The sequence below is a fragment of the Halictus rubicundus genome, chromosome 13, assembly GCF_050948215.1.
Source record: "Halictus rubicundus isolate RS-2024b chromosome 13, iyHalRubi1_principal, whole genome shotgun sequence".
In the NCBI taxonomy this organism is placed as follows: domain Eukaryota; kingdom Metazoa; phylum Arthropoda; class Insecta; order Hymenoptera; family Halictidae; genus Halictus; species Halictus rubicundus.
Genome location: NC_135161.1, coordinates 9,853,403 through 9,878,825, shown reverse-complemented (window position 1 = coordinate 9,878,825; position 25,423 = coordinate 9,853,403). Strand labels below are relative to the sequence as shown.

Here is a 25,423-nt window from a genome sequence, read left to right as displayed (position 1 = left end):
ACCGATGTAGTTTAACATTAAACAATTATAAAAATATTACATACCGTTGTTCGCAGTTGCCAGAAAATTCTATAACACCACTGATGCTTTAGAAGATCGAAAGAAGGAGACACGGATGCGGGAACAGAACGATTTTAACGATGCAACGTGTGTCAATATGAAAACGGTAAGAAGGTGTTGTCAGAGTCACTCTCGACCATGTTCCTAAGGAAATAAAAGAGCTTTGAAGTATTTATTAAAATACAATACAAAATTTCCGTCTCTAGAACAGCCGAGGGCAGTCGTCCGGGCCCTCCGCGTTCCAACAGAAACCCGATGAGGCTACGATTAACAACTAAAAATTGCACTTGATCGACTCATAGGCATCGGGCAGGTCGATGGCAATGAGCCGATCTATCGATCGGTCCGTCGGCGCGAAACAAACTTGCGAGTACAAGTGACACTGTAAATAGGACACCTGGCTTAATTGACTAAAATGAATCGCGGCTAGAAAAGTATTGGCACAAACGTTGTCATCTTTCGCGAACAATGAGGAACATGCGCGTCGGCTCTAGACGTCGTCGGTCGTCGTCTATCGCTCGCTAATTGTCAACGCGACGGTATATGGTATAATATTGCTATCCAGAGCTGGTTCAAACGACCAGCACCTTCCAGAACTTGGCACCTTCGAATTGACATATTGTTTCGACACTGTCAACCGCGGCTCCCTTCGTTGGTCCCATATATTAAACTAATCCTATTCGCAAACCCGGAAACGATTCGGGAACCGTCGTTCGTCCATTGGCTCGATCGGCGATCGTCGCGCATTCATGATAGAGACTAATCACGCTATAAACCTCGGCTGTCAGGCACTAATTGGAGCTTCGATCGCTATTCGTCAGTCTTACAAATTTCACTCTGTGTAGTCATGATTGCTCGAGGCACGTCGATTGATTAGGCTTGACCCAACGGAGACACCGTGTGCCTCGCTTCTTCAAGATCTCGGACTCTTCCGAGTCCTCGAAGACCAATTTCGACGACCTCGGGTTGGCCCGAGTCTTGCACGAACAACTTTCAAGACCTCGGAGAAGATCTTGAAGAAGAACTCGAAGAGCATCTCTCAAGGTCGTCGCGCGTTCCTTATCTAAAGAGCCTACCTATTTCAGAGCTATCTAACACGTCCGGCCTGAGAGTTCAGCCTCGAAAATCCTAGATCTAGAGCTCGAAGTCGCGGAATAACGTGTTCCTACGACTAACGAAGCAGCGCTCGGAGATCTCTGCGTTGGGGGATCGAAGATCCATCGAAGATCTATGGAAACCTTTGGTCGACGAATCTCGTCGTCTACTTCTGGGGGCGAAGCTTCGATTGTAGGTCCATGTTGAAGCACTCGATCGAGCTGGGGTACAGTTTGCGATCGTTTCTCATGTGGGCGTCGTCCTTGCCTTCGTTGGTGTCCAGGTAGATCAGCTCGGATTTGTTGCCCGGGGACACGAGCATGTGAGGCTTTATGGCCTGGAAAATGTCCATAGTAATCCAAAGATTCAAAGAGTACGCGTGAACTAATTCTAGAAGGACCTCTCAAAGTTGCATTAATATTTCAGATTCTAATATCTCCTTCTGATTCTTCAGCAATCTAGCAACAGCTTGAAACAGGGGTCGGTTACCTTATCATTGGCCACTGAATTGGCACGCTGCCTGCTCAACAGGTACAGCAACGCTACGGTGAAGATCGTCAGCGATCCAACGAGAACGAGGATCGCACCGATGTATCTGAAGACGTCGGGCAAGGACAGCAACGTCTTCAGGTCATCCACAAACATGTCCGTGGCCTCGACCTCCAGCGTGAACCACAACACTGGGAAGTAGATCGTTGGCACCTCCTTGTATAGCCTAAACGCGAATAGCACAGATGATCATGATTTCTTCGACGAAGACTTCTTCTATGAAGCAGTGACGTCAGATGAGGGGAGGGAGCACGAACTGAGGGGAAACAGTTACCCCCTCTCTGCCCGCACCGGATTAGTCACGTGACATTGCGACACATGCACGTGGGGGAATGGCGTCGTAGAAGGGGAAGGTAGAGTGGGGAGGCAAGTCTTGATCTGGTGACTAGTGACGTCAGCTGAGGGGGGAGGGAACACGAACTGAGGGGAAACTGTTACCCCCTCTCTGCCCGCACCGGATTAGTCACGTGACACAGCGACACATGCACGTGGGGGAATGGCGTCGTAGAAGGGGAAGGTAGAGTGGGGGACAAGTATTAGTCTGGTGACTAGTGACGTCAGATGAGGGGAGGGAGCACGAACTGAGGGGGAACTGTTACCCCCTCTTTGCCAGTACCGGATTAGTCACGTGACACATGCACGACGGAGGTGAAACGCGTCACGTGACGCGGTCGTGGGGGAAGAGTGGGGGAATGGCTTCGTAGGAGGGGAAGTGTAGAGTGGGGGACAAGTCTTAGTCTGACGACTCTGTCATGAAGACTTCTTCTGTGAGGACTTCGTCTACGAAGACTTTCATCTATTTTTTCGTTTCCTCTAGAGGCTAGAGGTTCTCTAAATATTTTAATGCAGGCTCGGGCATGTCGTTGTTAGTTAGCATAATGGGATATACAGGTCCACGTGACGAGATTTTATTTGGGAACGTACTTACGACACAGTCTTTGATGGCTCCAGGAGAACGTTCACCTGCAGCATTGCCGACACTTTCAAGGGGATGCCCGTTGTCTGAAAGCATGATTATCCGATCCTTGAGGAGTGGGCAGTTCAACAATCGATATAATAATTTACAACATTAACAGTAAGTCTTCCAATATCGGTAGGAGTTTCAAATTTTTCAGTTTAAAATTGTTGGAATTATCAAGATCTACATCTTGCGAAATGGCGTATACATTTTGGACTCTATCGATTTGGTGTTCAATCAAGACGTAGTAAGATTCACTGAACAATGTTGCTCATGAATTGTTATAGGCGAAGACCAACTCACCGGTTCGAGGGTGATGGAGAAATCATGCTTGTCCTCGTCCGGGTTCAGTCCAATGACACTTTCCCGAAGACTAGGGTCAGCTCTGTGGAAGTGAGGCAAACTGGCGAACACTGGTGCGCCATAGCGGCAAGAGCTGACGTTCATCATGCCTACGGGGGTGCATCTTCCGTTGCAATAACAGTTGCCTATGTTTACAACGTCAGGGTCTTCGTCGGGGGAGTCTGTCACTTCTGAAGAGTGTTCCGCCTCGAAGAAGTCCTCCGTGGTGGTGGTAGGTTCGAAGAATTTTGCTTGTTCGTGGGGGTAGCGTCTTCTTGTGTTGTTGCCTAGGGTTTTCTCGCTGAGAATGTACCGGTAGCCTTCCACGTCGCTGTGGAATGATGATTCCGCGTACTCGAATGTCAATGGTCTGATAAACAATCGAAGAACAACGAGAAATTTATTAAATGTCAGACAGCTCTCTTAATGTAAAAATATTAATAGGGTACTTGACCTACTGGATTGTGTCAGAAAGAAGTCAAATTTGAAATGTGTTCCCGTAGGAATTTTTGAAAGTTTGAGGGCTTGAATTAAAGGTAAAAAATGGCACTTTGTGATGGGGGTATTTAGCTTCCAAAAGAAATGCGAGAACATATTAAAAAATTGGGAAAATCCGACTGTCAGCTAGGACAAATTTGACTCGAAATTAAGGGGTATACTTGAATCAATTTTAGAACGTGTTCCCGTAGGAATTTTTGAAAGTTTGAGGGCTCAAAGTGAAGGCGAAGAATTACACTTTATGATAGGATCACTTTGGTTTAAATAGCAAACTCGCAATCTTGTTGAAAAATCGATAAAACTCGAAGGGTAGTTCGGATAAGAAGTACTGAATTTAAGGGGTTACTTCAAATTGATTTTGAAATGTGTTCCTGTAACAATTTTTGAAAGTTTCAGGGCTCAAATTAAAGGCGAAGAATGGCACTTTATGATAGGATAATTTTAGTTCACAAAGCAATCTCGTAATCATATTGAAGAATCGAAAAACGCGGGAGGTAGTTCGGACAAAAATGATTGAACATTAGGGGTTACTTCAAATTAATTTTAAAATGCGTTTCCATGAAAATTTTGAAGCTTTTGAGGGCTCAAAAGAAAGCTAGAAGCCCTTAAACTGTGACAAGTTCATTTTGATCTAAGTGTTCAGAGTACAACCCCACCCCCAAACTCACGGTTTGCGATAAGAAAAATATTCCGAATAAAATTCGGACAATTCATCGAAACGATTCGAGCATCATCGAAAGGTGCCTAATTAGTATCGCAGCAGGCTGCAAGCGCCATCGGGCTGATTGGCTGCGACGTTCAAACAGGATTACCGGACGATCCAATTTGCATGTCTCGGAGGTTAATGGGGGAACGTGGGAATTAAGATTGTCCGAGGTTCGGCGACGCTCAATTTAGCGCCCGTCGACGAGACTAATTAACGATCGGCCGGGCGCGGTCTCCCTTTCTTATTATCACTGACCTGCACAAGTCGCCGCTGAAGAGCACGATCTCGTCTTTCCGACGATACGGCGGCCAGAACTCTCCCGCGCTACCTTCCACGACGTTGCAGGGACTCTTGAAGAAGCCTGTGGTGTCTTTGTTGTTCCACTTCTTCAGCACGCCGAACTGACTGATGTCCGCTGCCCCTGTGTCCATGTTGAAGTGACCGTCGAACATCGTCGATCCGTTTCTCTGTGAAAAATAAATTAAAAATGACTCGGAGAAAATTATTATAAAAGGACATATTTTAGAAAGAACATAAAATTATAATAGTGTAAAAAATTCTTTCCAGGGGGAGCACTATTCACTTGACAATTGAGGATCCATTTTTTAAATGAAAGTATAAATGTCAAAAATAGAAAACCCTGTCAAAAGCTGCTGACAATGAAAATTTAAAATCGGGGGCTGGACTCGGGGGTGGATTCTCCTAATCGAAGAGCTCCGCTGGGATCAATGGCTATAATAAATTCCTCAGGTGCCGAGGTCTTTTCAGCCTAGCGAGGGGAACGATAGTGTTCCTTCTGTTCGTCTCGAGGTGTGCATTGGCATAAATGTTGCACGCGTGACGGGAACGAATTAATACATAATATGCCTCCCATTGCTTTTCATTCGTCATTCAGCGACCTACAACGTGACCTGTCCTATTCAGTAGCAATTTAAGTCTCGCTGCGAATAATTTATCGCCGGCTGCAATGCCGTTGCTACGACAGCGCAAATCGCATCTTCGACCTTCTGCACGCCCTCGACACAATTAAATAAACAATTTCAGCTTGCTTGCTTGCCCTCGCGAAGGAACCCCATTTGTCTATGTATGTACTGTACACAGAGAAACAACTCACCATGTAGAACCAGCCGAACTTGTCGAAGGGTGGTATGTCCTCCCCCACGGTAGCCAGTCTTCCGAGTTTGATCAACGAGTCGTCGTAGCCGGTAAATAGAAGCTCGTCCACGGTTTTCGTAGTGTGCACCGATGAGGAGGATAACAGGAAGGACAGGGTGCCCTGCATTATCTCGTCACGATAGCGCACCTTGTGTTTCGCTGACTGAAATCAGAGACCGATTAATTAGACTGATTAAGCGTCGAGAGACTCTTCAGTTCTCTCGCGATCCTCAAATTTGTATCATAATAACTAATTGATAGGGGAAGGCACAATGCTTTGCACTTGTATGCGGTGTTGGTCGAGGAAGTCGACGCGCCTGATGGCTTTCAAATCTTTAAATTTGTGATTTGTCGTAGAATTTTCTTAGAATTTCCCTAGAATTTCCTTAGAATTTTTTTAGAATTTCCTTAGAATTTCCTTAGAATTTCCCTAGAATTTCTCTAGAATTTCCTTAGCATTTCCTTAGAATTTTCTTAGAATTTTCTTAGAATTTCCTTAGAATTTCCTTAGAATTTCCTTAGTTTCCTTAGAATTTCCTTAGTTTCCTGAGAATTTCCTGAGAATTTCCTTGGAATTTCCTTAGAATTTCTTTAGAATTTCCTTACAATTTTCTTAGAATTTCCTTAGAATTTCCTTAAAATTTCGTGACAATTTCCTTAGTTTCCTGACAATTTCCTGAGAATTTCCTGAGAAATTCCTTAGAATTTCCTTGGAATTTCCTTGGAATTTCCTTGGAATTTCCTTGGAATTTCCTTAGAATTTCCTTACAATTTTCTTAGAATTTCCTTAGAATTTCCTTAAAATTTCGTGACAATTTCCTTAGTTTCCTGACAATTTCCTGAGAATTTCCTGAGAAATTCCTTAGAATTTCCTTGGAATTTCCTTGGAATTTCCTTGGAATTTCCTTAGAATTTCCTTAGAATTTTCCTAGAATTTTGTGGTAATTCTGAACACTGATTTTTCTGTGGAGCCAGAAATTAAATTTTCTCAAATTAAATTGTTACTATCTAGAGTCAATTTATCTTATCTCGAGTCCATTTCATTTTATTGTGTTTCTGTTTCCCTGCATATTCAATTTAAACTAATATATGTGAATCGATAATTATAGAACGCGTCGAACCATGTTTAGTCTAAAATATTCAGTCTGTTAGGTGTACACACGTTTTTATCGCTGATTCAGTGACACAGCCAGATATAAAGTCGATTATCGGAAAAAATCTAATCGGAAAAAAGTTTTCATATATTACATGGATCAACGATACGAGCAAATGTTTCTCCACATTATTGATTCAAAAGATACCGAGGCCGGCAAGTCTCGATGTTTGAACGCAGCTGTGTATTTTTCGAAGATTATTTCACGCCATATTTGGAAACGGGTTTAACGATTCATGAAATGCACACGGGCCGTGTACCGAATACAGTATTTGTCGAGGAAACCAATAAATTCCGGATTAATCGTTGAATTTGTGAATGGTGGATGGGACAATTGAGCGTTTAACGAGAATATCGCGTGATATCAATATGAAACTGCCCGAGATCATAGGTCAATGTATTCATGCTGGAAAGTTGAATCGATTTTCAAGGTTTTCGGTGATATCACGCTGCGAAATAAAGTATTTACAGAAATTTACTATCATCAATTCTTCGACTACAATTATCTCATAGTGTTCTTGATCTTCTGAAGATACAGGGGCGTCAGTGTTTCAAGAACAAACGCTTGAAAATATTTTTACTCTCAAGTGTACTGCAATATACGAAATGAAACTTTTCAATACCGATTACTAGGAATCAATTGATCGATTTTTAATTCAATGATATCACGCTGCGAAACAAAATATTTTCAGCAGATTACTATCGTTAATGCGTCAACTATAATCTCTTCTTAATCTTTTCAAATCACCAGTTAGGTGTTTCCAAATAAAAAAGAAAAGGAGATAATTTTAAAAAATAATCTATTATTATTTTGAAATAATAAATATTGTTTTCACAATATTTCTACTTTTAAACACTACACAATATACGAAACGAATCTTCAAGAATTTTTATTTCCGCGAGCATAATTATCTAAGCTGAGCAAATCTAGTCATTAACATTTGCTTCCGCGATCGGTAAACGATTATGGAAAAAAAGAAAATAATATATCGTGAACCGCAGAAGAGGTAGTTCCTCGTACGCGGAAAGGATCTGTTACTAATTAAATGCGACGCAGGTGTTTAATCACTTTTATCGACAGTTGTGTTGACGGTAAAATCAACACGACTGATCGAAGCAATTAAAATCGCCGATTCAAGGTTTCTGTATACTTACCAGCGCGACAGTGTCCAACTGCACGATCGGGTCGCTCAAAGAGCCGTTGGTCAGCTCTGGAACAAAGTACCACCATCTTCGATAAAAGTAACTGACAGTATTGTTCTCGGGGTGAAAGGCCACGTCTGCTTTCTGCCGAATTTCCCTGCAAAAATATCGCACATTAACAAGAAAATACAACATTTTCCAGTAACAAGAAAACACAACATTTTCCAGTCACAAGAAAACACAACATTTTCCAGTAACAAGAAAGTACAAAATTTTCCAATAACAAGAAAATACAAACTTTTCCAGTAACAAGAAAATACAAAATTTTCCAGTAACAAGAAAATATAAAATTTTCCAGTAACAAGAAAATACAAAATTGTCCATATAAATTACATACGACGATTGACTTTAGCAGAAGAAAGATTATTTAATTTCAGTCCCAATCAGATCCCTTTTATTTATGTTACATGTTTGTTAGTTTACATTTTACCTTATCAGATTTGTCCTACTTCTACTACACAACTATTGCTTTCCTTACATAATTGAATTATCACTAAAAATTTTTAAATTTATGATTCCATATATTATTGTCGTATTTCTGTCGTAGCACGATGCACGACGTTAGAAGTGCACTTGAGCAAATATAATATACTAAATTTTTTTACCTGATGTGCAACCTGCTCGTGTCACTTTGTATATAGAGTGTTTGTAAGTGTTGATAAGCGACATTTTTTCCAACAAAACACTCCTTCTGAACACTTACGTAGCGCCAGAGGAAAAAAAGAAGTGCGATAACATAATTTTCAATCTAAAAATTTTGAATGTTTGCAGTAAAAAATTTTGGATCTCTAAGATTCCAAAAAGAAAAGCAAATTTCTCAAACTACTTTGTAACAAAAAAGAGGTGGTTCAAAAAATATTCAATAACAGGAATTTACTTTTACTTTTTTTTTCTTTTTAAAATTTCTTGTTTTCTTTACTGAGCCTAATAAATTGAAAATCCTTATCGGCGTGTAGATTCATTTAATTTTTCTACCACTTTAAATTGCCTCATTTTTTGTCACAAATGCATGAAATCAAGTAATAAAAATTTTCAATGTTCTTGTAAATTAGTGCGTTGTCATGGGTGATATCGAAAGTTTTCAGAAGATTTTTGTACTCGGTTACGTAATTGCTGATTCGTTGGACAGTTTCCACAACACACAATATTGTTTACTCAGCAGCCCAATGCCGGTGGTCGAACGGAAACCGGTAGAGTATACCGCGTGGAATTAGGCGAGCACGCGGAGCGTGCACTGTGCAATTAAGAAAGCCGCTGTTTAGAATCAGTTCCGCGCTGCTCGACGGCCAATTAGGGGACTCGCTTGGCCACGATTAGACAGCCGTGATTCGATGCTTTAGCCTACATATCCGTACGTGTCTCCCGTTGATTAGATTTGACGCGACAATTGCCGGCCGCCTAAGCGCGCGGATGCGCCTTAATGCTCTCTTATTGTTGCCAGCGCAATCTTTTTGTTGTGCAACCGTCTCGGAAACCGAACACGAGAAACAGGGTCCCATCTGGGGTGGAATGTGTGCCTCCATTGTCCCAATTTCGAGGTCGCAAAGTGGGAATCACGATTCCAAACGACAACACGAATTTGGAGACCTTAAGGGGGGATTCTGGTGTTCGAGACCGTTCTTGCACGAATTATTTTCAGTAAAAGTACCGAACCTTTTGCGTTGGGATTTTACACACACGTTCACTGGCATTTGAAGGACATGTGTCATTTTTTTCAAGTGAAACTAATTAACATTACACGAGTTATATATTTTTTTATAGGGTACGTTTCGGAAAACCTGGGTCGTCTTTACGAATTATTTTCAGAGAAAGTATTGAACCTTTTGTATTGGTATTTTACACATATATTCACTGGTATTTGAAGTACGTGTGTGATTTTTCTCAAGTAAAAATAATCGAAATTGCACGGGTTACAAATTTTTTTATAGGGTATGTCTTGGAACACATGGGTCCTCTTTACGAATTATTTTCAGGAAAAGTATTAAACCTTTTGTATTGGGATTTTACACATATGTTCACTGGTATTTGAAGTACGTGTGTGATTTTTTTCAAGTAAAAATAATCGAAATTGCACGAGTTACAAATGTTTTTATAGGGTACGTTTTGGAAAACATGGGTCGACGGTTGTCGTAATTCCGGTCTTTCTACTGATGCGAAATTTTCTACGATATTCAACAGTATTGCATTTGGTTTAAAGTTTTAAATTAGTCACTAGACAGTGGATCTGTATGCAAAATAAAAATTTTACGCAATGCATAAAGTCCTATTGATCACCCAAGTACATAAAAATCTGCAATAATTTTTCTATTTGGCAACTAAAGGGTTAGAGAGGTTATAAAAAGAAACTGAAAGTTGATTTTTCGTTTTTTGGTCTAAATCGTATTTTTCCACGTTCGGGATGCATCGGTGACACTATGGGGCGTGCACGAGCTGTAACCGTGACCGCATTGCAACTGCAAGTGCACGCGCGACTGCACTCTCGATCCAGAACACCATGGCCGCACGAATTTAAAAATGTCTGGACAACTTGTTTGGGATCTGGGAACGCGTTCGATTTCGGAACTGCATTCCTTGGGGTTCGGCAGCAATAAAACCACCTCTGCTGCAATCGTCCTCTTCAAGGTGATCAGAGGATTTAGGTGATCCGGTTCCTCAGCGAACGTTGCCACGATTGTTTTCAATTTTATTTCGTCATTTATTAATGGCCCAGTCAGACAGAAGAACCAGGTTTTCCTTTTTTAAAATTATTTAACAGGACGTCATCGCACAGGATCATGAGAGCACTTTTTGGTTGCATCTGGCGCCTGGTATTGCATTATTGCATATGGACAACTGAGTTTTTATTGGATCATTTTTATGCGATCTCGCCATGAGTGGAAAGGTGATTAAGGTTTCTGACACTGTTTCAGAACTGGGACGCTTGCGAAATATGGGGCAGGTGTTTGTTTATGGTTGCTTTGGGTCATCAATGAAATTAATGCTTTATTTGTTAGAACACTATTAATACTGAATGGACTGAACATTAAAAGTGAATGATATGAATTTTGATAATTTTTTATCGTTTTCAAGATACAGGTGAAAATGTTCATAAGAGTTGAATATTTTTATCGAATCTCAATTATGTTGTAATGATAAATATTCAGATTGAAAAGTATATACTTTAAGGGTTGCATCATCCCTTAACAGATGTAAATGTTTTAACTGCGTAACAGTCCAAAATTTTTATCGAACCTCATTTATATTGAGAAGATAAGTATTCAGTTTAAAAAGTATATACTTTGAGGGTTGAATCATCCCTTAACAGATGTAAATGTTTTAACTGCATAAAAGTTGAATATTTTTATTGAATCTCATTTATATCGAAAAGATAAATATTGAGTTTGGAAAATATATACCTTGAGGGTTGTGTCAGCCCTTAAGGGTTAACGGTTTGCCTCTTGGTCATTGTTCGACGCCGACAAGAAGAAAGTAATTAATTAAGTGATTACTTGATGCAACCTTTCGAACCACCTACGCCACGGTCGAGCGAACGTCGTAGACGTTTTACTCGTTCATTAAGAAGTCAATATCGCGAGGTTAACTATGTCTTTCTTATCGTGATTAGGCGGCCTATTAGAATGCCCTCGTGGATGGATCGATTAGGCTTGTCTACGGGACGGTGCAACGTCTTGGTAATCGTCGCATGATCGAGAATAGAACGCATGTCTAATCACATTTTGACGTCTTCATGCATGCAATTATCATCGTTTGACACCTGGACGTGTGAAAGTATCATTCTTTGATACTTCGATGCACACATTTTTCGTCTCTGATCAAATAATTTTAAAGCAACAATGGACTAGAGGGTGGAAAGGGGGTTGTTCTTCCTCTTCATCCCCTTTTCAGTTTATTCTCCCTTTTTATGAATACTAATTTTGTGTCGATTTGTTTAAAATTTCTTTGAAAATTTTTAAGTACTTTTGTAAGTGCATTGCGGATCTTTATGCTATTAATTTTTATAGATCTATTGAAAAAGGAGTCGGTAGAAAATTTTCTCACTCTATCAAGGGTTCAGTGTACTTCGTAAACATTATTTTATGTCAATTTATAAGAGCTCAAGCATGCTGTAACTGCATACAATACTCCGTCTAATTTATACAGCGTTAACACGTTGTGTCTGACTAAAGATCAATCAAAGGAAGAATCTACTGAAGAGAATCTACTTAAGAATCTACTTGACCCAGCCTATTAATACTTGACCCTTTAAATAAATTTTTTTTCATCACGATCAGCAAGGAGGAACAAAACCATAAAACACCTCTTTCCTCTTTTATTTCCCCATAACAAAATCCCCTACCACAAGCGAACCATTTTCAGTAGTCGATTTTACACCCTGTCAGACGCTCGAAAATAAGAAGGTCCAAAAATTCGTTTCTGCGATCTGCCCAGGGAAAGGGCTGTCCAAGGTCCGGTGCCGATTATGGCACCGGTTATGGCACTGGCATCGTTCGCATAATCGCGGGACAAGTTCGCGCACGCCCAGATCGCATCGACCGACAGGCAATCCAATATTACGCAACGGCTTCCGTTCGCAACTAAACGATGCTTTTATTTTTCCCGTCGAGTCCCCGAGATTTCAGTGACGTGCTCGACGAGCGGGGAACGGGGTACGTTAATTGTTAGCCGATCGCGATCACTATGTTTCCGAAGACCGGGCATCAGAGCGATGGCCTCGAGGGAATATTGCACAGCTCGTGTCGAAACGATTTCGACATTCTTCTCCTCCTCTCTTCTCGCGTTTTGCTTCGCTCCCAATTCATTTTCTTTTTCAATTGAAAGTCAGCCTATGCGCGATCAATCCTTTTCTTTTTTCAATTGCTTACCGAAAAACGTACGGTCCAACTTCTTCCAGGATCGGTTTCTTCCCTTTGACTCGCAGCTCGTGGGGATTCGTCCAGTTGAAGAAGCGAATCTTCAGGTACATCGGTGGCAAAGTGCTCGTGTCGTTCCAGACCTCGAATGATTTTGACGTCGGCGATAACGGCATCTCCTGTGGCACGAAAAATTGTTGATTCGTTAATAAATTGTGGATTCTATGAATTCCTCTTGGTGGTAATTTGAGGGATACCGATATTGCCGAGTTTCGAAGTTTCAGCATTTTTAATAGAAACATTGAATCGACCAATTTCTCGTTTCTGCCATAATTTGTACACGATACTGAAATTTTTGCAGCAACATTCACCCGAAGGTACAGTTTCTATCGTCCATTGACTTAAGACGACAGAGCGACGTGCTTAATTGACGATTGTCACGACGATATCTGTCCTCCAGTTTATCTGATATCAACAATTCCAATCAGCTTTTACTTTGTACACTTTTAATTATCGATTGACCCACAATCGACACAAGCAAATTATTCCCGGAGAAATGGCAGGTGTCCAAATCGCAATATTCATCGGGAGACCTCCTGAGAAATTTTAAAATTTTTATCTTTCTATTCTCGATTTGCAGAAATTCTTTGAATAACAAATCAATTCCGACTATTGCTCGTAGCAGAAGTTTCAGAAATTTTTCATTCTATTTACTAGCAGGATTCATTTGAAACACAATTTTATTCATCAATTTTGTTTCTCCAATTTTCCATAGATCTACAAACTAAATTTTTATCTTCCTATTCTCGACTTGCAGAAATTCTTTGAACAATAAATCAATTTTGACTATTGCTCGCAGCAAAAGTTCCAGTTTTTGATTCTATTTACAAGCAGGATTCTTTTGAAACACAATTTTATTCATCAATTCTGTTTCTCCAACTTTCCATAGATCTACAAACTAAATTTTTATCTTCCTATTCTCGACTTGCAGAAATTCTTTGAACAATAAATCAATTTTGACTATTGCTCGCAGCAAAAGTTTCAGTTTTTGATTCTATTTACAAGCAGGATTCTTTTGAAACAATTTTATTCATCGATTTTGTTTCTCCAACTTTCCGGAGATCTACAAACTAACGCGTTTGTTTACACCGTAGATAATCTTCGCACTTGTTTGCAAAATGTTAACTGCTATTTGGAGTGCAGCATCATGTTCCGAACACTCGTGTAGCAATAGGTTTGGTACAAACAAGAACCGGCGATAGTGATCGAGAGGAATGTAATCTTTTAAACCTGTCCTGGCCCTCGCGAAAACATTCTTTTCAGGCAAACAATCTTCTAGCTATTCTGAAGTATATTTAGAAGGCTTATCTGCTATCGATTTTTTATTTCGCTCCTTTCATTCTCGGACACGAGAGAGCGAGTCGTATAAACGGAGTCGCGACCGCTCCATTTTCTTTCTCTTGCCCGAGGATTTCTGTCGGATGGCCTTTGGGTTATCTCTAGCGCGTATCGCGACTTTAAAAAAGAATCTTCGGAGTCTCGACACCGTGGCCAGATAGAAACGCGAGAAACACGACTTCCGACTGCTTCGAAAATTTACGGGCCGTCGAAAATAGAGAACAGTCTAGCCGGTGTCTGGTCGCGATTGGAAAAGTGGACGATTGTTCAATTGATCGAAGGATTTATCGGTGATTACGGGGATCGTCATTAGGAGCAAGATGTTTAGCCAGTCGAGTCGCCGACAATTACTTGTGCAATTAATTCCGGCAAAAATTGGAACGAGGTACGGACCCTTTTCTTCCTATTCGACGAATTTATAGAAACTATTAAAAATTACTATACCAATAGAATTAACATTTTGCTAAAGAGTTGGGAGTACACTGGTGTCATAATAAATTTTTTTCTAATTCTTGCAGCCACTTCAAGAAAATGTGCCGAATTGAAACGTCTCTAGAATCGTTGATAAATTTATTTCGTGACTGAATCTTTCACAGATTTGTAGATTGAAGCTGTTTTATAAAACAAAAATGAGACACAGGTTCGCTCGAGTAAAGTTCTCGTGGTATTACCGTGAAGTTGGTACACGTCTTTCATTGAAACCTCGATAAAATTGTTTACAAAAATCGTACGTCAATTTTTAAGCTTGCGTTATTCAGAGGAAGCCTCAATCTTCAATTCTACGATAGATTAGTTGGCGAGAAAAATTTCTCAATATTTCTAGAAGCGTGTGGATCTGTGATAACGTTCTACCGACGTGTTAACCTAAACGATGCTGTCAATCCGGCCCTGGGTCGAATTTCGAAAAACCCTGCGGCTAAAATACTTGTCACCCATACTAGTAAAAGCGTACAAAATTTCAACACGATTCGTCAAATGGTCATCGAGAAAAAATGACATGAGTGCCGAGGGGAGGTGATTTTACGGGAGAAGCATTTTTCCACGTTGATGAATCGAGTGCTCTCGGATTAGGCAAACATCTTCAGGGTTATGATTTAATTAGTTGGAAAGAATCCTACCGTCTGGAGGATGTGATGGAAGATGACCGGCCAGAAGAAGTACAGACACGTGCCGGTGATGATCAGGAGCAGGCCGAGCAGCCCAAGGCCGACGGATTTGTTGGTCCAAGGCCTCATGGTGACGGGAGGTTCGTTGCTCGTCTCCTCAGCATGTGTGGCCAAGCCTGGTGTGTGTCTTTGCCGGTGTCAGGCTAGGCACTTCGTCGGCGGCGTGCTACGAGGCGCTGGGAGGCCTGCGGAGATCAAAACGGAACCGTCTATCTAATCAGTCGTTCCTACATCGCCGTTCTTCTACGATAGAACCCGAGCAGTCATTCGGCTTGCCGGTCACGTGATTGTCGTCGAAATAAATGAAATTTATCCACAAACGTTCATGTGGTGCAAAACAATTGGCCACAGTGGGCCCTTCCCACAAAATGGGTGGGATATATCCAAAAATATTCATCTAGTAAAACAGGTTTCATTGGGTCTGGTCTCAGTTGGCCATTCCCACAAAAGTGTTCATGTAGTAAAACAAGTTAAAAAATTGCGTCTTGTCACAGTGGACCATTCCTACAAAATAGGTGGGATTCTTAAAAAATATGTTCATGTAGTGAAACAAGGTGAAAAATTGGTTCTCGTCACAGTGGGCCTTCCCCACAAAGTATGTGGGATTCATCCAAAACTATTCATGTAGCAACGCAAGTTGAATGAGGTCTTGTCGTAGTGGGCTGTTCCCACAAAAATATTCATATAATGTAACAAATGAAATTAGGTCTTGTTGCAGTGTGCTGTTCCCACAAAATCGGAGGATTCATTCGAAATACTTACGTAGCGAAACAAGTTCCATTGGGTCTGGTCTCAGTGGGCCATTCCCACAAAAATGTTTTTGTAGCGAAACCACGTACAAAATTGGGTCTCGTCACACAGTGGGCCATTCCCACAAAATAGGTGGATTCACAGTCTTGCCACATAAGCCCATTCCCACAAAAATGATCATGTAGTGCAACAAGTTAGAAAATTGGGTCTTGTCACAGTGGACCATTCTCTCGAAATAGGTGGGATTCTTAAAAAATATGTTCATGTAGTGAAACAAGGTGAAAAATTGGTTCTCGTCACAGTGGGCCTTTCCCACAAAATATGTGGGATTCATCCAAAACTATTCATGTAGCAACGCAAGTTGAATGAGGTCTTGTCATAGTGGGCTGTTCCCACAAAAATATTCATATAATGTGACAAATGAAATTAGCTCTTGTTGCAGTGGGCCATTCCCACAAAATAGGTGAATTTATTCCAAAAATATTCATGAAGTGACACAAGATGAATGAGGTCTTGTTACAGTGGGCTATACCCTCAAAAATGTTCAGATAGTGTAACAAATTAAATTAGGTCTTGTCATAGTGGGCCATTCCCACAAGATAGGTGAATTTATTCCAAAAATATTCATGAAATGAAACAAGTTGAATGAGGTCTTGTTACAGTGGTCCCTCAAAAATGTTCAGATAGTGTAACAAATTAAATTAGGTCTTGTCATAGTGGGCCATTCCCACAACATAGGTGGGTTTATTCCAAAAATATTATTGAAGTAAAACAAGTTGTATGTGGTTTTGTGTCACTGTGCTATTCCCACAATGTAGGTGGGATTCATCCAAAAGTATTCACGTATCAAAAGAAGTTAAATTAACACTTGTCACAGTGGGCTATTCCCACAAAAATGTTCACGCAGTGAAACAAATTAAATTAGGTCTCATCACAGTGAGCCATTCCCACAAAATACGATTCATTCAAAAATAATTATGTAGCAGATCAAGTAAATTTTGTCTCACCACAGTGGGCCATCCCACAAAGTAGGACTCATCCAAAAACACTCAAATGGCGAAACAAAAGTCACGCACATCTGTAGACTACATTACTTCATAAAAATTACAAGAGTGCCTCCAGAATTTTATCGATTTTTGTGCAAATATATTACCGTCCAATGGAATAAATTTATTGAATAGTTCCCCGGCGAGTTTTGTCAATCTCAGTAATCATTTAACGTTAGATTGACGATGTTAGAGTGGTTTCCGAGTGCAGATTAAGCTCCTAGATCTTTAAATCGACGTTCGGGACCACCGTGCGTCAAACCGAGTGTTAATGCACGCGGTTTCCCAGCCGCGGAAGTGATAGTTTTGTCGCCGCTGGCAGATTGCAGGAGAACGTGACTGCCAGCGTCTAAGAATCCTCGATTGACTATGTCTCTGCGCACGCTGGCTCGCAGATACATATTGCGACGTTGCGAACTGTGATAGAGTTTCCCTGGAAACGAGTCACCTTTTTTTCCGAACGTGCTCGCGCGACACCGAGAGTCCAAAGCTCGAGATCTATGCGAATCCTGTGATCTAATCGTGACGAGGTCCCGAGATCTTATTTCAAGCTGACCGCAATCTTCCGCTTTTCTAGCCTATTAATTTCATTTTATTCCACGGCGACTGAAATCTGCTAGCTTTTTTTTCTAGTGAATCTATTTTGTTTCCAGGTGACCGAAATCTGCTAGGTTTTATTTTATGAATTTATTTTATTTTGTGCCGAGGTGACTGGAAATTCATTTTAGAATTTCAATCGTTCTTTGACATTCCAATTAAAAGTGCCACACACTGAATGTTGCTGTCTTCTCATTCAGCTTTTCATTTAAAAATTAGAATTCTTTAGAAATACGTTCGTTTCTCTGCGGTAACTTTTTTCATTTGTTAACGAAGGTCGGAGTGACAGTCTATGAATTATAATACCGTTAACTGTAAGTGGCTTCTCCTACTTAATAACAGTTAGACGCACGTATTTCCAGCGAGTCACAATTATATTGTTAGAATTAAAACATATTTATACTTGCAAATGAACGTGTTTACATATTTCATAATTGTTCAAGTAATAAGAATCTTTCTGTGAGGAATGATTCAATAAATTCAACCACGTATTCTAATAAAAATTATACACTATCGAAACGAATTCAATTTTGCCATTTTTACAAAACAACACGTCGTTTTCAGACCTCGGTAAAATTTAATAAAATAATATATTTTACTACAGTGAATAATATTATATTTTTGTATATCATACTATACTCTAATATACTATTATACTATATTCCATGTAGTATGCTCGACCACATTTTAGCATATTATACTGCATTCTGGCACACCGTATATTTCAGCACACCATATTTTCGTATAAATATCAGCAATCAAGCCACGACCAATTAACGCTCAATAACAATTTGCTGCAGTGATTAGACGCACCCAACATACGAATCAAGGGGAAAAACGCTACAGAGTTGAAAACAGTTAAGTAATCAGATAATTGCCGAAGACCGCAGATCGATTAACGCATGCAGATCACGTTCTTCAAGAAAGATTGTGCACGGTTCCGCAGCTCGTTCAATTAAGCATAACCTGCACGTATGGTAACAATTAAACAGGTGTAAAAAAAATCATTCGTTCATTAGACTTCTCGACATCCAATCAACCGGTGCGTACACACCGTCAATTATGTTTATGTAAGCTTCGTTAAACGAGAATCGTATACCGAGATATTTTTACACTTCGGCTCCATGACAGAGTTGTTACAATAAAAATATTACGATAGAGTCGTTAACGTCTAGACTCGTATGATTGTTTTTAAACTTACTTGAGGTTTATGTGATTAGAATGCATCTGCATGTGTTTATCGTGTGAGGAGAACACAAAAAAAAAAACACACGTGTCAATTAACAAAGGCAAAAAGTTTTCCAGCAGGATTAGAAATTTGTCGCTTATTCGGATTTTTGTAGTTGCCTGTCAAATTGGGAATTTGTGTAATGATCCATGGTGTATTTATTAACTATTAATTTTTATCTTGTTCTACTAGCAACCTTTGGACTATTTATCAATATTTTTTGGGTCACAACCTCTCTCCTCCCAAAGCTTGCTTTTTATTTATTGTATTAACTAGAATTTGCGTCAATAATTTCCATTTCTGAAATTTTTTAGATGTGTACTTTTTTTAATTTTGAAAAGTTCAGACTTAAAAATAAAATTTTCTACACCCCCAACTATAATCTGGAGAATAAATATATTTTTTTAATCGGTTCAAATTGCTTTGGAGCATGGATTTTGCAGTTCAGTGACAAGAATGGATATTATTTTCTAATGCTCAATTTTTGAAAAAAAGATCGCATGGAATACAAAGTCGAGAGCGTCGACAAAGTCGGTGCGCATTGCTATAGTTACGAGCCTGGCGCGCATGCATTTATTCAATTTATTACGAAATACGAGTGAATCAAGTTGACTTTTTGTCATGGATTCGTTGCATCGGAATAATACATCACAGTTTCCTACTTATATTTTAATCTACGCACTCAGACGGCTGTTTATCTCGAATTACTAATGAGTATCTGAAAAACTATATGCACACACACCTTATCATTACTATTTGAGAATTTTAATTAGCTGTATATGCATCGAAGCTTCAAATAACTCATGCTCACGTAACCGTTCTTATCTTGTAATTAATTGGAACAGTAGAATAGAACGTCAAAGTTTTAATTTGCAACTTTTGAACTTGATCTTCCGAAAATTAACCTTTTGACGATTTAAACTTTTTTAGGTGAGATAAGGGTAGACACTAAACTACGTCCACTTTGAGAATCTTCTATATTTTTTATTCGATATTCTCATTTCTATATTCTTTATTCTATAATCTCATTTTTTATTCTATATTTTTTAATATTTTCAATACTTTCTAATATCTTCAATATTTTCTAATATTCTCAATATTTTCTAATATGTTCGATTATTATAAATTTATTTCTTTGGATATGTCTTATAAAAAGAAAATGGCTAAAAATTTGTCTAGACACATTCCCGTTATTTTTATAAAGTACTGTAAAATAGTGACGTTTAGTGCTCCGCCAACCAACTGTTACAAATATATTGTTCAAAGATAAGTATGCGAGTCTTCCGACAATTGTCTAATCATCATTCCCAATTTTTCGTCATCCAAGCGAGATTTTCATTCACGAATGGCCTCCGGTTATCTCCGTTGCAATGAACTCTACTCCCTCGGGGCCGATTTACGCTTGTCGAACGAGAGACTGAAAGCGAGAGAGCGAGCGAGCGAGCGAGCGAGAGAGAGAGAGAGAGAGAGAGAGAGAGAGAGAGAGAGAGAGAGAGAGAGAGAGAGTGAGAGAGAACGAGAGAGCGGAGAGCCGCGGATTCTTATAGGTCGAGTTTATCGCGTGCTCCTATTCCCGACGAAACCTTATGCACTTGGCTGCGACGCGACGAAGTCGTACGATCATAAAATGACTGCGCGTGATCGTGCTCGAGCATTGATGACCTGCCTGTACAGAGAAACTAACACTGAGACGTGCTCATGACGATTTCATCCCTTCAATGATTCCGAACGAACGATCTTGTCGACCGATGATTAACATCAACGCAATCCACCGGTGTTGTTAATTTTTGTTCTCTGAAACGGACTATTAAACGCACTCAGTTTTAATTCATAGGGGTTGTTTCATCCCCCACACGATGCCAAATTAAAATCCTCGTCGATATGAAGCGAAGATCAAAGTTGTCTACTGATTTTATTGACGTTATCGAATTTTTATTTCGAAACGAAACATCTAACGTATTTATTTTAGAAATAATTAGGGTTGTTTCATCCCCCAACCGATGCCAAATGAACAATTTCGTCGATGGGAAGCTAAGTTCAACGTGATCTACTGATTTTGTTGACGTTATCAATTTTTTCTTTTGAAACGAAAGTTCTAACGTGTTCATTTAGAATTGATAAGGGTAGTTTCATCCCCCAAACGATGCCAAATGAACAATCTCGTCAATAGAAAGCTGAGATCAAGGTAACATATCGATTTTGCTATTTTTATAAATTTTTCATCTAAACGGAAGTCTCCACCGTTCCCAGTTTGAGATGACAGGGGTTGTTTCATCCCCCAACGATCTCGTTAATGCGTGGCTCGAATCGCCGGCTAAAATTGCTCAAAGAGAAACCTCTTTTCACGGTAAGCTGGAAAATTTCGCAACGGAGGACAATGTCTTGTGTAAACAGAGGATATCGTTCGTCTGACGTCTGGCTGCTACGGTTTGTCGCGGATACGGCGTATCCGTATTGCAGATACGCCGCGTTTGATATATGAGCCGAGTAATGAGAGGTCATTTATTGGTTCACCGTCCCGTGGTGTCCGCCAACAAGAGTCCCACCAACAAAAGACGCCAACGGACGCTGTCTTCGTATCGTTAGAAACGTTCGTATGACGCGAGCGAATCTTTATCCATTTCGTTACAAAAACATCCATAAAAACAGACACAACAAATATTTTTATTCGCAAATTAACGAGTGCGATTAACAAGTTGTCACACGCGAATTCGTGAGAAATAAAAAGGAAATCTAAATCCAAAGATAAATGGTCAATTAACGCAACGAAAAATATTTAATCAATCCAAGGAAAATATTAAACAAGACGATTAATCTGTAGGCAAATATTCAATTAACCCGTGACAAGTATCTAATTAATCTAATACAAAAACTCAATCTGTAGAAAGAAATTCAACTGATCTATAGATAATCAATTAATCTAAGGAAAAATATTGAATTAATCCGTAAATAAATAATCAATTAATCTAAGGAAAAATACTCAATTCAAGGAAATGTATTCGATTGATCTAAGGATGAATACGCGATTAATCAATTCGTATGTAAAATGCTTACGCTCTACATTCTAGAACATTTATGCCAGCTTATGCAATTGTTATGATATTGCTACAAGAGCGGAAATCATTGCAACGTTGAAGATCGATCAGCTGTTGAAAATTGTTCTGCTTGTTGCTTCAATATAAACGCTTCTATTACAAACCGTTAAATAACACGTCTAATATTTCTATACTTTTCTCTGATCGTTGCTCTGATAGTTTGTCACAGCTTCAACAGAAACGTACGATTAGGTGCAACAAGATGCCTAGGAGAAGTACCCTCCAACAATACTTTTGCGAAAAAAATGATAAGTGGACCTAAGCACGAGCTACGGTCGATTGTCAGAGACGTAGGTACCCAAAGGAATCATTACATTGTTATTCGTTTAATAAGCAGCGGTTGGACGATTACAACACCGTGCACAGTCATATGCTTTGTCACGAATATTGAGTCACTAAGAAAAATGAATACAGTTGGTCGAGCTAGATAACCTGATGACACAGTTGCGCAGATAATAATATTTTTATGCGAATCTGCAAAAATCGATGAAAAATTTCTTCATCTAACTAGAGGTCCTAAAATGCTCGATTAATGTCACACAAATACCTTGACAATGTTTCTAACGCCACATTACATTGAATTGCAAAACACCTGAACTCGATTATGGATCATCAATCATCAATTAACATTCAAGACGCACACAGATGACTGCAGACGCCTCACTAGATGATTAAGTTGTTTTTGACGAGTATAATAGTCACGAAGAAATGGAAATACAGTGTCTACTCGATATGTGTCCCAAATGCCTAGCAGATAAAAGTCTCAGAACTGTCCCCACTGCCGCTGGGTATACCCCGTGAGGGGTCAAGATACTTCAGAGACCTCGGTCGCCGAGGAGTGTACCTGCCCGATATATGTCAATATCTAGACCCGTGTTTTGGACATACATCGAGTAATCACTGTATTTTGTTTTACGACGAGTATAGTTTTCAGAAACAGTTGACTGGTTAGTTTTGGCGACGCAATTTAGGTACAGATTTTTCAAAGAAGTTGGAACAATTACCTGGGCAATTAACGTGAGAAACTAGCATAGAAAAAAAAATATATTTTGACACGATTCGATCCGATCTCGAATCTGATATTAGAATTGGCAGTGCCTGGGAGATTGCAACAATGTCGTGACACAGTAGACCGGACCACAATAGACTTACGGGCGCACTATCGTAAACAGATGTCATCCTGCCAAATTCGTTCGAGAGGGGGGTCCAGACGAGCGTGGCGGAAGCGGACCCCCGAATTATTAGTTGTTGTTGTTCGCCGCGGCAATTGAGCAACGGGGCGAACTGTTTCCTCGTTAGAGAAACACGCTCGTTTCCTCTCGAGATAAACACACACACCGGCGAAGTGTCGTTATCGGTCGCCTCCGTATCTCTTACAACGCCTGGCTTCTCGGGACCTCTCTTCTATCTATAGCGTTTCCGCGCGTGCTAGTCGCTTTTCAACGAGTGCGAAAAACAACACTGATCTCTACCGACGGGACGCGCGCACACACGCGATCGAGACGAGCAAATGGACGGAATTGTTTGCGCAGGTTTCGACATTCCCAGTTCACAACATCCATAAACATCGAACCCCAATGAAAATTCCGTTCGCCATTTGGGGTGCTCAACCCCCATACACGGCTCCAAGCAAAAAGTTAATTGCGAATTTCACCGTCGATCTGATATTATAAACAGACGGATTTTTTTTTTTGCTTAATATAAATTGTACTGATTGCGTTCGTAAAGATCGAGGGTTTTCATGCGAAAAGTTAATTGCGAATTTCTCTAATGATTTTTTTTTGCTAAATATAAATTTTAGATTGCTGGTTACAAATTGATAATTTTTATGCAAAAAATGTCTGTATTAGTTACGAGATACAGGAATTACATAGAGACATTTATTTTTTTTTTAAATAATTGTATACAGTTTGAAAATGATACGACAATATTTCTCCGAGAGTTCTCTGAATGCTTTTATTGTTTTTATTTTCTTTCTTCGATTTTCAAAAGCCTGTTGGAAGAAAATACTGTAGTAAATATGACATCAAAATCTTTAAAATAATTTAATGTAGTTTCTCAGATTTCTGCTGGGAATGAACTTTTTGAAGCCACAAACAGCTGAGACTCTCGAAAACGCACAACTATACTCCAGATTTTCTGCAGACATAGCGAAAGTGAACGAACGGTCCCCAATTCAGTGATAACACCAGAAGACATACACTGTCACATTTCTCTCAACGTATGCAAATCTCAGACTGCAAAAAATAAATTTCTACCTAAGCCCTGCATCGCGTAACAAATTAATACAATTTTCATTCCACATAAAAATCCACGTTCCACTCCTAAAAATCATCTCTGCCAACTATGAAATTGTTCTCAACTTTTGCAAATCCTAAACTGACAAAATTAATTTCTACCCAAGCCCTGCATCCTGTAACATATTAATACAATTTTTATTCTGCATAAAAATCCACATGTCACAACCAAAAATCATCTATAACCACTGCTATTACCTTGTTCTCAACTTTTGCAAATCCCAGACTGAAAAAATTAATTTCTACCTAAGCCCTGGATCGCGTAACAAATCAATACAATTTTCATTCCACATAAAAATCCACGTTCCACTCCCAAAAATCATCTCTGCCAACTATGAAATTGTTCTCAACTTTTGCAAATCCTAAACTGACAGAATTAATTTCTACTCAAGCCCTGCATCCTGTAACATATTAATACGCATAAAAATCCACATGTCACAACCAAAAATCATCTATAACCACTACTATTACCTTGTTCTCAACTTTTGCAAATCCCAGACTGAAAAAATTAATTTCTACCTAAGCCCTGCATCGCGTAACAAATTAATACAATTTTCCAATTTGTTCCACTCCCAAAAATCATCTCTGCCAACTATAAAATTGTTCTCAACTTTTGCAAATCCCGGACAGAAAAAACAAATTTCTACCTAAGCCCTGCATCGTATAACGCATTTAGAGAATTTCTATTTCGCATAAAGTTCGCTCTAAAATCGCATAAAAATCGTTTGTATTTCCCCCACCACCTAATTTCGATAAATCGCGACGCCGAGGATCAGGGACGATTAAAATGCAAAAATTCATAGCTCACCGTGATGGGACCAGATTCCTCAGCACAGGGGGTCCTCGGTGAACACGTGGCCGTGCAATAGTGATCGAGAAGCCTGTCGTTTCAGTCAGAAATCGTGAATCGTAGCGATCCAAAAGGGAGCACACGGCGAAGCTGAATCGCCTCGCGGTTCGCGTGCGTCGCTGTATACGGCGCGACTGTTACTGGCTTATTCAATAAATCAACAGGCTGCACGTAATATGTATATTGCCCGGAGACCCCCCACCCCCTCCCACGCTCGGGGAGACTTTTCTCTCTTTCGTCTGTTCGGGGCCCGTTCATCCCTCCCCTCTGCTCGAGAATTTCCTCCCCCGTAATAACGCGCGTGCCCCCCCCCCCACTTTCCTTCCCCCTCCGGGTAAAAGGATTCGCTTTATCTTCCGTTAACTAACGCGAAACAGCGAGCCGGCGGCCCGCGATCGATGCGGGATCCATGGATCGCGCGGAAGGA

The 25,423-nt window shown here is 39.9% G+C and overlaps 1 protein-coding gene across 4 annotated transcripts; it reads right to left on the bottom strand.

The window, feature by feature from the left end:
- Positions 1-205: 205 nt before the first annotated feature.
- On the bottom strand, positions 206-25,154 carry LOC143360662 (protein croquemort). Of its 4 annotated transcripts, none has more exons than XM_076799707.1 (10): positions 24,955-25,154; positions 15,086-15,318; positions 12,582-12,748; positions 7,672-7,816; positions 5,323-5,526; positions 4,464-4,675; positions 2,966-3,374; positions 2,633-2,706; positions 1,645-1,870; positions 206-1,492 (listed from the first exon to the last, which is right to left on the bottom strand). In XM_076799707.1, exons 2-10 carry the CDS (start codon positions 15,200-15,202, stop codon positions 1,322-1,324), a joined length of 1,725 nt encoding a protein of 574 aa, XP_076655822.1. In that variant the 5' UTR covers positions 15,203-15,318; positions 24,955-25,154; the 3' UTR covers positions 206-1,321. The 4 variants fall into 4 exon arrangements, with proteins under 4 accessions (XP_076655822.1, XP_076655825.1, XP_076655824.1 ...); XM_076799710.1 differs by lacking the exon at positions 24,955-25,154 and adding an exon at positions 23,002-23,023; XM_076799709.1 differs by lacking the exon at positions 24,955-25,154 and adding an exon at positions 22,854-22,874.
- Between the last annotated feature and the right edge of the window lie 269 nt (positions 25,155-25,423).

Coding starts and splice junctions, on each gene's coding strand:
- LOC143360662 (XM_076799707.1), bottom strand. CDS start 15,202: ATGAGGCCTTGGACCAACAAATCCGTCGGCCTTGGGCTGCTCGGCCTG. Junction 12,749..15,085: donor TCCATCACATCCTCCAGACG/GTAGGATTCTTT, acceptor TTCGTGCCACAG/GAGATGCCGTTATCGCCGAC. Junction 4,676..5,322: donor AGTTCGGCTGGTTCTACATG/GTGAGTTGTTTC, acceptor TATTTTTCACAG/AGAAACGGATCGACGATGTT.